Source organism: Anneissia japonica, unplaced genomic scaffold, assembly GCF_011630105.1.
Source record: "Anneissia japonica isolate Jap-2015-1 unplaced genomic scaffold, ASM1163010v1 scaffold1302_len1884557_cov193, whole genome shotgun sequence".
NCBI classification, from domain to species: Eukaryota; Metazoa; Echinodermata; class Crinoidea; order Comatulida; family Comatulidae; genus Anneissia; species Anneissia japonica.
In genome coordinates this window covers 102,624-114,786 of record NW_022736804.1, presented here as the reverse complement: position 1 = coordinate 114,786, position 12,163 = coordinate 102,624, and the positions used below count along the sequence as shown (strand labels likewise).

At 34.3% G+C, this 12,163-nt stretch overlaps 1 protein-coding gene across 2 annotated transcripts; it reads left to right on the top strand.

Annotated features, from left to right (window-relative positions):
• The first annotated feature begins 1,469 nt into the window (after nucleotides 1-1,469).
• Nucleotides 1,470-11,399, top strand: LOC117116883 (E3 ubiquitin-protein ligase RFWD3-like). 2 transcript variants are annotated; one of them, XM_033260997.1, is made up of 12 exons: nucleotides 1,470-1,592; nucleotides 2,536-3,509; nucleotides 4,424-4,512; nucleotides 4,844-5,128; nucleotides 5,996-6,089; nucleotides 6,381-6,482; nucleotides 7,035-7,192; nucleotides 7,660-7,857; nucleotides 8,034-8,128; nucleotides 8,717-8,808; nucleotides 9,778-9,957; nucleotides 10,809-11,399. In XM_033260997.1, exons 2-12 carry the CDS (start codon nucleotides 2,547-2,549, stop codon nucleotides 10,959-10,961), a joined length of 2,409 nt encoding a protein of 802 aa, XP_033116888.1. In that variant the 5' UTR covers nucleotides 1,470-1,592; nucleotides 2,536-2,546; the 3' UTR covers nucleotides 10,962-11,399. The 2 variants fall into 2 exon arrangements, with proteins under 2 accessions (XP_033116888.1, XP_033116887.1); XM_033260996.1 differs by lacking the exon at nucleotides 1,470-1,592 and adding an exon at nucleotides 1,816-1,928.
• The last annotated feature ends 764 nt before the right edge of the window (nucleotides 11,400-12,163 follow it).

The window sequence follows — 12,163 nt, the reverse complement described above, 5'->3', positions numbered from 1 at the left end:
ACTATGTCACAAATACGTATGCAAAAATGCACAGGGACACCACGCTGTTTTTTATTTTTCTTGAAATCTGTATGCCTGATCACTATCATCATACACAGTATAATAGATTCAAGTAAGATGTTTCAAATGATATAAAAATGTATGTATGTATGTATGCCTTTGGAACATTTTTTTTTTTCGAGTTTTATTTACCTTAACGTTGACTCCGTCATAGAAAGCACCAGGATTAATCACACTATGGACCTATTAATAGGTCCATGATCACACAACAGTATCACTGTTGAAACAAAATCACGGTCAAGTAGTTAAAAATCACCTTATTTTGCGAATTAGCGCCGCGCCCCTCAACTGATCAATTCACATTCAATAGCGGGTGGCCCGCCACTTACACAGAATGGAAACAATAAACTGCAAATGAATTAAGCCTATACAAATATTAACAAAGTCACAAGTAAAAATATAAAAACAACTTACTCTAGTATGCTATAAACAGATTTGATCGTTTTATAAATTCCTACACTATTATAAAATATATCTATGGAATTATCTTCTTTGCTATAGCCAGTGTAATAACATTGACTCTGGCAAAAGAAATTTTGAGAAGTTCGGTAATACGGTGCCTAGGTTTTTACAGATATAGGCCTAGACCAAACAAAGAGTTTAAGTAACTACCGTAGATACCGCTAAGACATTTAAATAAAAATGTTAAACCCAGTAAATTACGCCGACTTTTAAGTGAATGAAGATTGATAGTACTTTTGGGAACATTACATATACATTTGAAGCATCATAACAAAGCGGCGTTAAATAATGTCAATTTTGGAAGCTTGTGTTGAACTGATGCTATAAATATAACTGTACAAGTTTCAACTTGTGGTCTAATTAAGGAATTAAAAAGTGAGATAGGCCTGGGTACTACGCGGGCTATTGTTGATATGCCAGTAATTTCGCTTGACAGCCCTAACCTAAAAAACATAGACTTAGGCCTAACTTTTATTTTCACACACGAATTGGAAATATTTTTTGTCTATTTTTCAAAAGCTTACATTGCCATTTGCGTGCATCATAATTGTCTTCCATTTAAAAATTGTCTTCCTTTTTAAAATGATGCAAATTCTCCTGTGATTTCTACTACAGTATTTCTTTATTGTTTCAGTTTTTAGGCCGTGTCCCCCCCCCCCCCCACCTCCACCCAAGTCTGGAGGTTGTAAGTTTTGTTATATCATCATCTTAGGCCTAAATATCATATTCTTGAGTTAAAAAAAAGCGTTGCTGGGTGTTAGTTTTAGGAGGCGTTTTCTTGAGGGCACGTAGGCGTCGGTGACTATTATCATTGACGGATGTGAGGTGATAAATTTGATCTTTTGTGTTCAATCGGTTAATAATAGTTTGCTATACCAGCAACATACAGAGCTTTTGTGAATAATAATTAGTGAACCCTCATATTTTGGGGCTTAAAATCTGTTGAGTAAACGAAGCAGTAAATGATTTCCTCATTTGTAGTTAGTTCGGGATATGTCCTGGATTAGTTTTTCTTGGTACCGCTACTTCTGTCTTAATTTCAAGCGTCTTTTTGAATTTTTTTCTTTGAGGTAAATTTTTTTCATATATTTTCTCATATTGACTGTTTATTTAGTTAGATTGGGATCATCGGATATCCTACAGTGATGTTTTATATTTATAATGTTTGTATTGCAATTAAATAATTTTGACTGTGAATATTAAATGACATAATAATACAGTAATTATAAAGTTTGGAATTGGTTTGTAAAACAAATATCTTTTGGAATTATGTTGCCGCGAGAGGGCGTGTGCCAGGCCGATAGAATGTGAATGTGTGTGTGTTTTGTGGGTGGAACCGCGCGCAAGTTGAGTTGACTGTATGGCCTTGGCTTAAATTTTATTAAAATGAAATTAAAGACTTACTGGTATGTCAGAGTAATTTATTTGGTAACTAATATTTAAGTTTAAAAAAAAAACTTCAAATCATCTGTACTTGGCCCGGCGGCTAGTGTTTTTTTATTTTCATTTTAAGCCTAGGCCTAGCTAAATAGGAATTAGGCTAGCACTACCACTAGGCCATAAATAGAGGCTGCCCCCTAGCACGTACTGCTGAGCAGCAGCAGTAGTAGTAGTAGTAGCTAGGCCTAGAGAGATTATGGACAGCAGCGACAGAGAGGGAAGTGCTAGGCTAGACTGGTCAAAGAGATGTTTATAGCTAAAGCCTAGGTTGAGCTTGCCAAGGCCTAGCATCATCGGTTAGGCTAGCTAGGAGTTACTATTATCATCAGTGTCGTGAGTGGTGCTCAAGATTTTTGGAACAGCTATTTATTACCAGTTGTGTAGCAGAAAGAACAGTGCAGTGCAGCAGTTACATTTGTTAAAGGGAACTACTGCCACCTGGCCATAATTATGGTTTTCCAATATTTTGTGGTATACTACAGTAATACTATCACACATACATAATAATTATAGAAATGGAATACTGTACCACATGACTATGTATCAATTTGATCTATCTTGATTTCATTGCAGTTGAGAGAGAAATGATCAAGATGGATGTAGGAAGTTTCCAGAATGTCATTACTATACCTGATGATGATGACTCTGATAATGACAGTATCATTGTGGTTGGTCAGAACAGAATGCGTTCACATCGACTTGCAGAGTCATCAGGTTCTGAAACAGATATAGACGAAGTGGAGCCAGAGAATGCTGATTCTGACAGCGAGACTGACCTCTTTGTGAGTTCATCTGACGAAACAGACATTGATGAAGAAACACAGATCCATGAGAACATGGTCACCAACGCAGCTAGTGGTTTTGTCCGGCCGAGTATTATCCAGGTACAACCTGTGCTTCCAACATGGTCACAGCCTGTCACGGTACCAGTGCAGAGCTCTTCCATGGGTCAGAACATGGTCACTAACGCTGCTACAAGTTTTATCCGGCCGAATGTTATCCAGGTGCATCCAGCACTTTCATCATGGTCACAGCCTGTCACGGCACCAGTGCAGAGCTCTTCCATGGGTCAGAGCACTTCCGTAGGTCATCATACAATGGTGTTGTCGCAGCAAATTCCAAATCTGTCTGCAACAGGGCAGACATCATCAAATGCCATCCAAAGCACATCCTCATCTATAGGTCAAACAGGAGAACTCAGAAATCCTGGGATTTTATATGTTGATATGTCGGACTCGCAGTCATCAAATGAATCTCAGGGTATGTTTGTAAACATTCCAACTGTACACAATCAACCTGTACACAATCTACCTGGACACAACACACCTGTAGACATCTCACAAACCTTGAATGCCGACCCAATAATGTCAGCCCAGTTTATGGTAAACCAACATCGCGTTGAGGTCACGGAGATGCCCATGGAAGTAGAGAATGTTTCAGCTGCAGGAAGTACATCTGTGAATGACTCTCTTTTGGATTTTACAGCAAAAAAAGAGAAGAAAAAAGAGAGTAAAAAAGAGAGTGAGGATAGCAGTGATGATGAAGGGGTAGGAATTACTGTTCATCTTGTATTTCAGTTTTCATTATGAAATTCAAAATATAGTGTATCTTTAAATATATAATTTAATATTACTAATTAATAATACTAAGTCATGATATCAAAATATATAATTTCATAATTTTATTTCACTCAAAAAGTAATGAGTCTGGTAGGCAAAAAAAGGAACATGTCCCTGTACAAGATGCCTACCAGAGAAACAATGATAAAGGCAAAGACATAATAATAATAATAATAATAATAATAATAATAATAATAATAATAATAATAATAATAATAGTAATAATAATTATAATAATAATAATAATAAAGATAAGAATAATATAAATAATTGTAATAATACAGATAATAATAATAAATAAATAATAATTTAAAAAAAGTAAGAATAAAGATAATAACAAAAATAATGAATGAAGATCAAATTATTGCATTGAAGTGAATTCAGTTAGTTATTAAAACATGATTTGGAGGGCTGGGCTGTCATGAAGGTGTTGTATTAATGATGTATATAATAATGATTATTATATTTTAAATATATTAACTTACTATGAAAATAATATGGATCAATAAGAATTACTGTTCACCATGTATTTCAATTTTTATTATGAAATTCATTAAACAGTAAGTATCTTTAAATTTATTGCACTTATATAATAATTACTAATAATAATAAGAATGCTATTAAAATATAAATTAATTATAATGTATATTTTTAAATATATTAACTGACCGTACTATAATAATTACCATACTAAAAAGAATAAGGATGATAATATAAGTAACAGTAATAATATACAAAGAAATGTAATATAATAAAATGATAATAATTGTAATACCTATACCTTTTTTTTAAAATGTTGTGGCATATTTTTAATCTGGCTTTTCCATATCTTTTATCCACAGCAATGCTGTATTATTTGTTATGAGCCGTGGGCAAATTCAGGATTACATCGAGTAGCCTCCTTGAAATGCGGTCATGTTTTTGGTCAGAGGTAAAGAATAACTAATTCTTACAGCTGTAGGTTTTGCAATGTCTTGTTTTCAAAAACTAAGCTCCTAATATGTTTGTCTTAGTGTCTATGAAGTTTGAAAGAAGAAGCTATATTTTTGTATCAGTCAAATTGTTTTCCCAACAAAGAAATTTTATAATCAAAAGTTGAAATTAGTGACATTTTTGAACATCATACAGTAGTAGTAAATATTTTTGCCAAAATAAAAGCCAACCATAGATTTTTAAGATTGGTTTTTGTTAGGTTTGAGCTGCATACTTATTTGGCTTATCATGTAACCTACTATAAATTTTTCTGCTCCTTGAACTTTTAGTTGTATTGAAAAATGGTTGAGAGGTAATTGTGGGAAGTGTCCACAGTGCAATGCCAAAGCCAAGAAGGCAGACATTCGTGTGCTTTATGTCAAAGCGCTCAAAGTGCTAGACACGGCAGAACGGGATCGAGCCCTGAGGGACCTTGACAGTGAAAAGACGATGCGGAGGACTGCAGAGATCAAGACTGAACAGTTCCGTTTGAAATATCAGATGGCACTGGAGGAGATAAAGTCGTTGAAGATGAAGATGAAAGCCCTTGAGAGTGGGACACTGGTAAACCAAAGGTAGGTGGTATCTTGTATGAATTCAATTCCAGTCTTTGAAAATTGTCAGTTGCTCAGTACAGTAGTTAATTATAAACTTGTCCTCACCTGGTGGAGCAATAGAGAGATTTGAGGTAATTATGAATCTTTAATGTGCTGGATACACATGATGCATCCAGCATGGAGCGGATGCTGGATTTGGCAGTAAGGGGTCCGTGGAAGTCCACACCACCTCAGGCCCACAATGGTTGGGGCTGAGGCGAGAACATTTTGAGAATATGGACCACTAAGTGCCCAAAAATTGCACTCTCATACCTTAAAAATCTTGTCAACTATACAATACAACATTTATTTTTCCTAATACAATTTAGGGAGGTGCGATCTCACCGTTGAACCCCACTGTATCCGCCCCAGCAGTTAGATAATATACCTGAATGACACAAGTTCTAGAAGACATGAAGAAATTTTAGAAGAAATTATTTTACAAGAAATGAAACCCTATTTTTGTTGTTTGAAGAACTCAAGATACAATTAATTATACATATTGGAGCTTTCAAAATTATTATTTGTCTAAAACTTTGTCCTCGCTATCAAATTTATGTGTGACAAACAAATGTGATATGGACATATTTGGGTGTAGTTTGACGTCATTATGCCCATATATGGACACAAATTTGTCACATACAATTTGATAGCTGTAGATTAAGCTTTAGATATTCCAATGAGTGAAAACATAATTTTGGTAATCCATAGTGCATTAGATTGTAGATTTTGCTTATTGAATTCAAAAGATAGGAAATAAGATTAATATTAATAAACAACAATAATGTTTACGTAAATTTTTGAAAATAATATGTACATTATATAAATAATTTTCTTATCTAATAGAAGAAATGCAGGGCATTGTTCAACTGCTACAGTCAGTTCAGTACCTGAAATTGTTGGAAAATATGTACTTCAGAAAACAATTCAAGTATCTGCAGTAAGTACAGTAGTATGTTGTTTATCTTAAATATTCATTAAAACTCTTGAGGTTTGTCCTTCACTTTATCATTTTGGATCCTATTCTTTATTCTGTTTCTGTTTATTGGATTGAAACCCCAACCTCAAGCCAAACTGCTTCTGCAGTGAAATTTAGTTGTGGAAAACATAGTTTTAAAAAATGTCTTCGTACTAACAACAAGAGAAAAAAAAATGAATGAATGAATGAATTCAGTAGACAAAATACTACTAGTGTTGTTGAATTTATATTTTATCTATGTTTTTTTATTAGAATGGTAAATGTAGAGTAATGACGTATGACTGTACCTATAATGCCCTACTAGTGTCATTACCATCACCACAACCACTCTTTCCAGGCTTTGGTGTGAAAAAGGTTTGAAAACATTCTTTGTTTTTACATCTGTCAATATTATTATAGTTTAGAGAGGGAGGTGTTTGTTATACAGCAATACTAATGAATGATGATGATAAAGACACACTTCTTAGCTTTAAACTACTGTAAATGTTTCAATCAGCTTATATCAGTTTTAAAAAATTTGTTTGATTTCTTAATTGAGTGTACAAATTATTTTTCGAGAATGACACTTATTTGTAAGCTGTGCTAATAACAAATTATTGTATTGCTAAAATTGTACTATGTATTTAACATATTATATGTATTTGACTTAAAATGTTAGTAATATTTAATCCCTAAGAAATAGGTTGTATAGTAGTGTCCCAATGATACGAAACATATGATGTTGAGTATGTGCTGTCCATTAAGTGCTGCGATTTTCCGATTTCTCTAATAAATGCTGCTACGCATTATTGAGAGCGGCATTTATTCAAGAGACTTTTATTTGATCATTTATGGCAATATGCTATTGGTGTACCAAAATTCAATAATTTTTATCAATGTTGATTTAACAATGAATTTCTTTTACAGATTAGTGCAATTGATGCCAGCTGTGCATATATATCCATACACAAGAATTTTATTCGAGATCTTTGCTGTAACTCTCGCCAAGATGGTTTACTTCTGACAGCAGGCGCCGATAAGACCATGAAGATCACCAGCCTTAGTAGCTTCAACACAGTCCAGATGTATGTTTAACGTTAATTATTTCAAAATACCTTTAACATTTATATAATTGTGTGATTGCATAACAAATAAACACACCACTCCCATATTTACTGGGAGAAAAGAGTCGCATTGATAAAGTGCTTTGACTTGTTGAAGGACATTGTCAATTTTGTGAATACTATAGATAAACCGAATATTAAATGAACATGGTCTCGTGGATTTTAACATGTATATACAATGCTTTGGGATGGGCTGTTATATTATTAATCGAGTCAAGGAGTGTTCTGTTTATAGACAGTGACAATATTCATTCAATTTATAAGTTAAGTATCTCTCCTATAGTCTTCCAACATCAATGCTGAATGGTGTAATTTGGTTACAAGATCGTCAAAGCCAAATTTTTTTTAAGGGTGTTCATTTAAAGGCTCATCGGCAGTTATTTCGTTCATCCAGCTATGTCACTCATGATTTGTGTATTTTGACATAGGTTCAAGTCTGATCTACACTTTTGGGCATGTGCGTGGAACACTAATGATGTGAACTACATCTATGGTGGTCTGCAGAATGGGTCGGTGTTGGTCTACGACACTAGACAACCAAACACAGAAGTGCAAGTTTTAACAAATGAGAACTATTCAACACCAATGGTATCTCTTATATATGTCCCCCATGGAGAACAATCCTCGTAAGTATATTTTTACCTTCTTTGGTGTATTATTACATTTTGTTTACTTAATGGTCATGATGATAATAAATTTTTATGCTATATAGATAATAACAATAATAGGTTGACTTATGAAATGGCAATATGCAAAGTTAGTGCGCTAAAGGTAGACAATAACTAATCAACTTTGATTTCAGAACAAGTGGATTACTAATGAACACTCTAGAAACCAATGGATTTTGGGAAAAGAAGGAGGGCGCTGAGTGGTTCTGCCACAATCTTGACATGGATAGTAAGTCTTCTTTCCACTGCGGTGCAGACAATTACTTGCTTATTTCATTCCTATTTGTTTGGAGTTAAATCTTCAAGACTATCTGGAGTTAGTCCTTCAAGTGGCAGTAGGCCTAATCTCTTTAATGTTGGCCAGATAATTAGTATATTGTCCCTTTTCTTGGTTATGCCATGGAGATTGACATGGGGGGTGGGGGCGTAAGTACAGGCAGGTTCATTGTCTGACATCGAGATACTAAAAGTAGAATGAGGATGATGGGGTGATTATGATAAGTATGATGATGGTGATTCAACTCGACAGTTTTATTGCTTCATTGTGGTGCAGTGATAAGGCTTAGCGGTTTCCAATAGAAACATCAATTGTTTTAGTCTCAGGCAGGGTAAATGGAACATGCTTCCACCCAGAGTATACTAAGTAGGTTCAAAGGGTAATTCACTGGCTATTAACGGCAGCATAATGGAGGAATGTATGTGTTCCATAGTTTTGTTGATCCAATAACTATGGAAATGGTTTTCCATTAAATAATTTATAAGACTGACATTTATCATATTTACATGAATATAAATTATTAAAAATGTTCATTTTCAGGAAAATGCACTGGGATGAGTTTTGAACACAACACCCATCACCTGCTAGCCTCCTACCGTGCACATGATGAAGTGAGGAACACAAGACGGGTGGTAGGTCAATCACCTTACTGTCCTTTGACCCGAATACTAATATGTGAACATGTTTAATCAATGCATTGGAGCTGTAGTTTGGTACTTAAAGATGCTTCTTTTCAATCTCAAATCCTGTCAAAACCTGTACTTTTTTTCACCTCCATTTCCCTAAACCTCATAAAGAGACTTAAGCTTTGTATACGCTATCACATTTTATGTGACAAAATAATGTGATGTGCTCATATATGGGTACGATGACGTCATATCACATATTATCAAACAATTTGTATCAAAAAAAGTTGATTATGTTCAACTCTAATGTTCCATCACATTTTATGTGACGTTTTTTGATGAAATTTGATAGTGTAGACAAGGCTTAAAGCTCTGTCCACACTATAAAATTTGACATGACATTATAAATAAATGTGATATGTCCATACGTGTGTAATATGACATCAACATACCTATAAAATTTCGTTGTGTGAACAGAGTTTAAAGCTCTGCGCGGGATATGTTTGTGTGATTGGCCTTGTTAGTTGGCATGATGATGCCGTATCACGCTATAGGTAATTGTCAAATTCATTTTTCTTTTTTGTTTCATACTTACCATCTTGTTTCTCCAAACATCACTCATTGCTCTACTTCATAAAGCCCCCTCCAGACTATAACTTTTTATGTGGTATGCCCAAATATGGTTATGATGAAATCACATCATTTCTATATATAGCCACATCATGACTATATATTGGCATAAAACAGTTTTTTGTCAAATAGAATTTTATAGTGTTTGACAGAGATTTATGCTATTCTTCTCATTCCTGTTTGAATTGACCATCTCTACTCAGCATGAAAATGGTCTGGGTTTTTTTTTTTATGAACTAGCTTTGCACCCCACCAAAATACACTCTACAGTTTACATTAATGCAGCTCCTAATTTTTTAAGTAAATAAACAAGCAGTAATGCTGATATCTTTCCTAAATCTGCAGATGTATAACTTCCAGTGCCAGACTGTTGGAGCTACTGATACCAAGTTGGTGAGGTGTACCCCGGTTGAGACATTCTATGGTGGCTCAACTATGAAACAGCTGACAAGATCACGCCTCTTCCGTAGCCCTGTTGGACCTGATAAGTTGTTTGCATGTGGAGGGGATGAGGCCAGTGGATCGGTAAGAGATTCGTTGTTTAATATTCTATATTTCTTCAGTTATATCTTCCCATACAAACAACTGAATATGTGATTATGACTCCTGTGTCTATGTTGAGACATTTTATCAGTTTTCTACTTACTGCGTAAGGGAGCGTTTCTATTATGTAATAATGGTATTATCAAACAGTGTATTCCAATCTCAGGATCCTGGGTCCAATTCCTATCATGGTTAAAGGATTTTTCTCACAACCAAAACAACACCACTCATCTAAGCTACACTGCTTTCACTGCAATTGTTACATTTTGTAGCTGTTTCAGACGCAATCCAAAAGCTTGTAGCGGTAGCAAGTAGCAATTTTATGGAAACAACGCTAAAGTCGAATATTAAGTCAATGAAGAACATCTCGTGTGCTTGTCTTGTGAAGAGATTGCCACTTCAAAGTGATTATGTTCACTGTTTAGCATATCTTTGGCTCTTGTTCTAAAGTTGAATAAAAATTTGTAATGAATCAATGTTGTACAGACAGGTAAAGCCATCTACTTGTCACGTCGTATTCGAAATTGAATGTGCCTAATTACTGATAAACAGGTGCTCTAAGGAAGTTACGGTGGAGCTGTTGCTTTGTTTTTCAATCCTAGTGTATTCACTGTTAAATCCCATGACCCTGCGTTCAAATCCTGCAGAAAACAGATTTTTTTTATTTCAAAAAGAATCCAAATGCACTACTTAATGCTCATAATTGGATTGGAGCTATGGATTAGTGATTAATCTGTAAGTGAGATTATCCTTTGGAAGATTTGGCATTAGTTTATGGAGCACCAACTATGTAGACATCTTTTTATTATCAAGGATCAATTTTTGTTTTGCAGGCTCATGTATGGGATGCAAGTAGCGGCAAGCTTTTGCAGAAACTTCAAGTTAATGCCAATGTTCTTGATGTGTGTCCATTTGAATATAACAACACAAGCTTTCTAGCAACCTTAACAGAAAAAGACCTGAAAATTTTTAATTGGCAGAAGTAGATACATAGTAGTGCTTTTATTACTAATCAGTCTTAAATGTTAAAAAAAGTTTTGTTCAACAAAACTTTCACCCTGCTTGTGAGAGTTTGAGCAATCGGTGATATACTCTGCACTAAAAAAAACTGCTTTTTAATGGTCGTGTTTGAGCAATCGGTGATGGCCTGGTTTTTGTTTATATGTGATGTAAGTTCTGTTGGGTTTGATGAGTGGGTGTGTATGTTTCCAAATGTAATCTCAGTTACCACATCATAATCTTGTGGAAGAATAATATATATATATATATATATTTGTATTTCTCTTTTTTTATTTGTCTCTTTATTTTTTTCATCCCCCAACTTTGATTTTGCCATCCATAATCATGATACAGATTATATCAGAAATATAATGCTGCAATTGTTTTTTGACTGTAAATAAAATATTGTATTTTGTAAACTGATAAAAGAGATTGTTTTATACCACCCTGTTTCATGTTCAGTACAATTCAGAATCGACACAAACACTTGGGGGTCAAATAAATATCGATATTACAGTATTTATATTAATGACATGGTAACTCAAAAGAAAATTAACAATTGAAAGAAGACAGGAAAGAGGTTTAATTTCTTTAGTTTAGGCTTTGTGTGTGATTTACTCAAATTTATGCACGGCCTCCATGCAGTCATAATATAATATTTTATTTCGGAAACAAGTTACATAGGACAATTTTCCAACACCCACCCAGTGTTTTATTGATTTTACCTTCCAGTTTACAATTTGTAACTTGACACCTCAAAATGAGACTTGCTGCACAGTACCACCACCATTAAGCCATTTATTTGTTAATTATTAGCCTATAAAATTATTTTTTCCAACCACCAGTCACAGTCACATTTTCACATTATTTTATCTCAATACAACATAAGTTGCGACAGAAACTCATTTTGTGTGGTGGTCACAAAATACAATTAAACACCTGTAATTAACAAATTATCCAATAGCTCATTTTAAAGCTAAAATATGGTGGGCAGGGCTGCCCAGCCTTGCAGTTTTCCACCCAGCTTTATTAACCCACTTGCCCATCCTTAAAATCCACACTAATTACATAGAGTTTACTACCCACCATTAGTTTTCTACAGTTACAACCTATTACAATTATATATATCAAGGTATCTTTTATTCATAAACAAAGTCAAAATACATTAAAAAAACATTTCTGGCAGTTC

Excerpts from the sequence above, each read along its gene's own strand:
- LOC117116883 (XM_033260997.1), top strand. The coding sequence starts at position 2,547 with ATGATCAAGATGGATGTAGGAAGTTTCCAGAATGTCATTACTATACCT. Across the intron at positions 3,510-4,423 it reads ATAGCAGTGATGATGAAGGG|CAATGCTGTATTATTTGTTA; the intron begins GTAGGAATTACT and ends TTTTATCCACAG. Across the intron at positions 8,129-8,716 it reads CCACAATCTTGACATGGATA|GAAAATGCACTGGGATGAGT; the intron begins GTAAGTCTTCTT and ends GTTCATTTTCAG.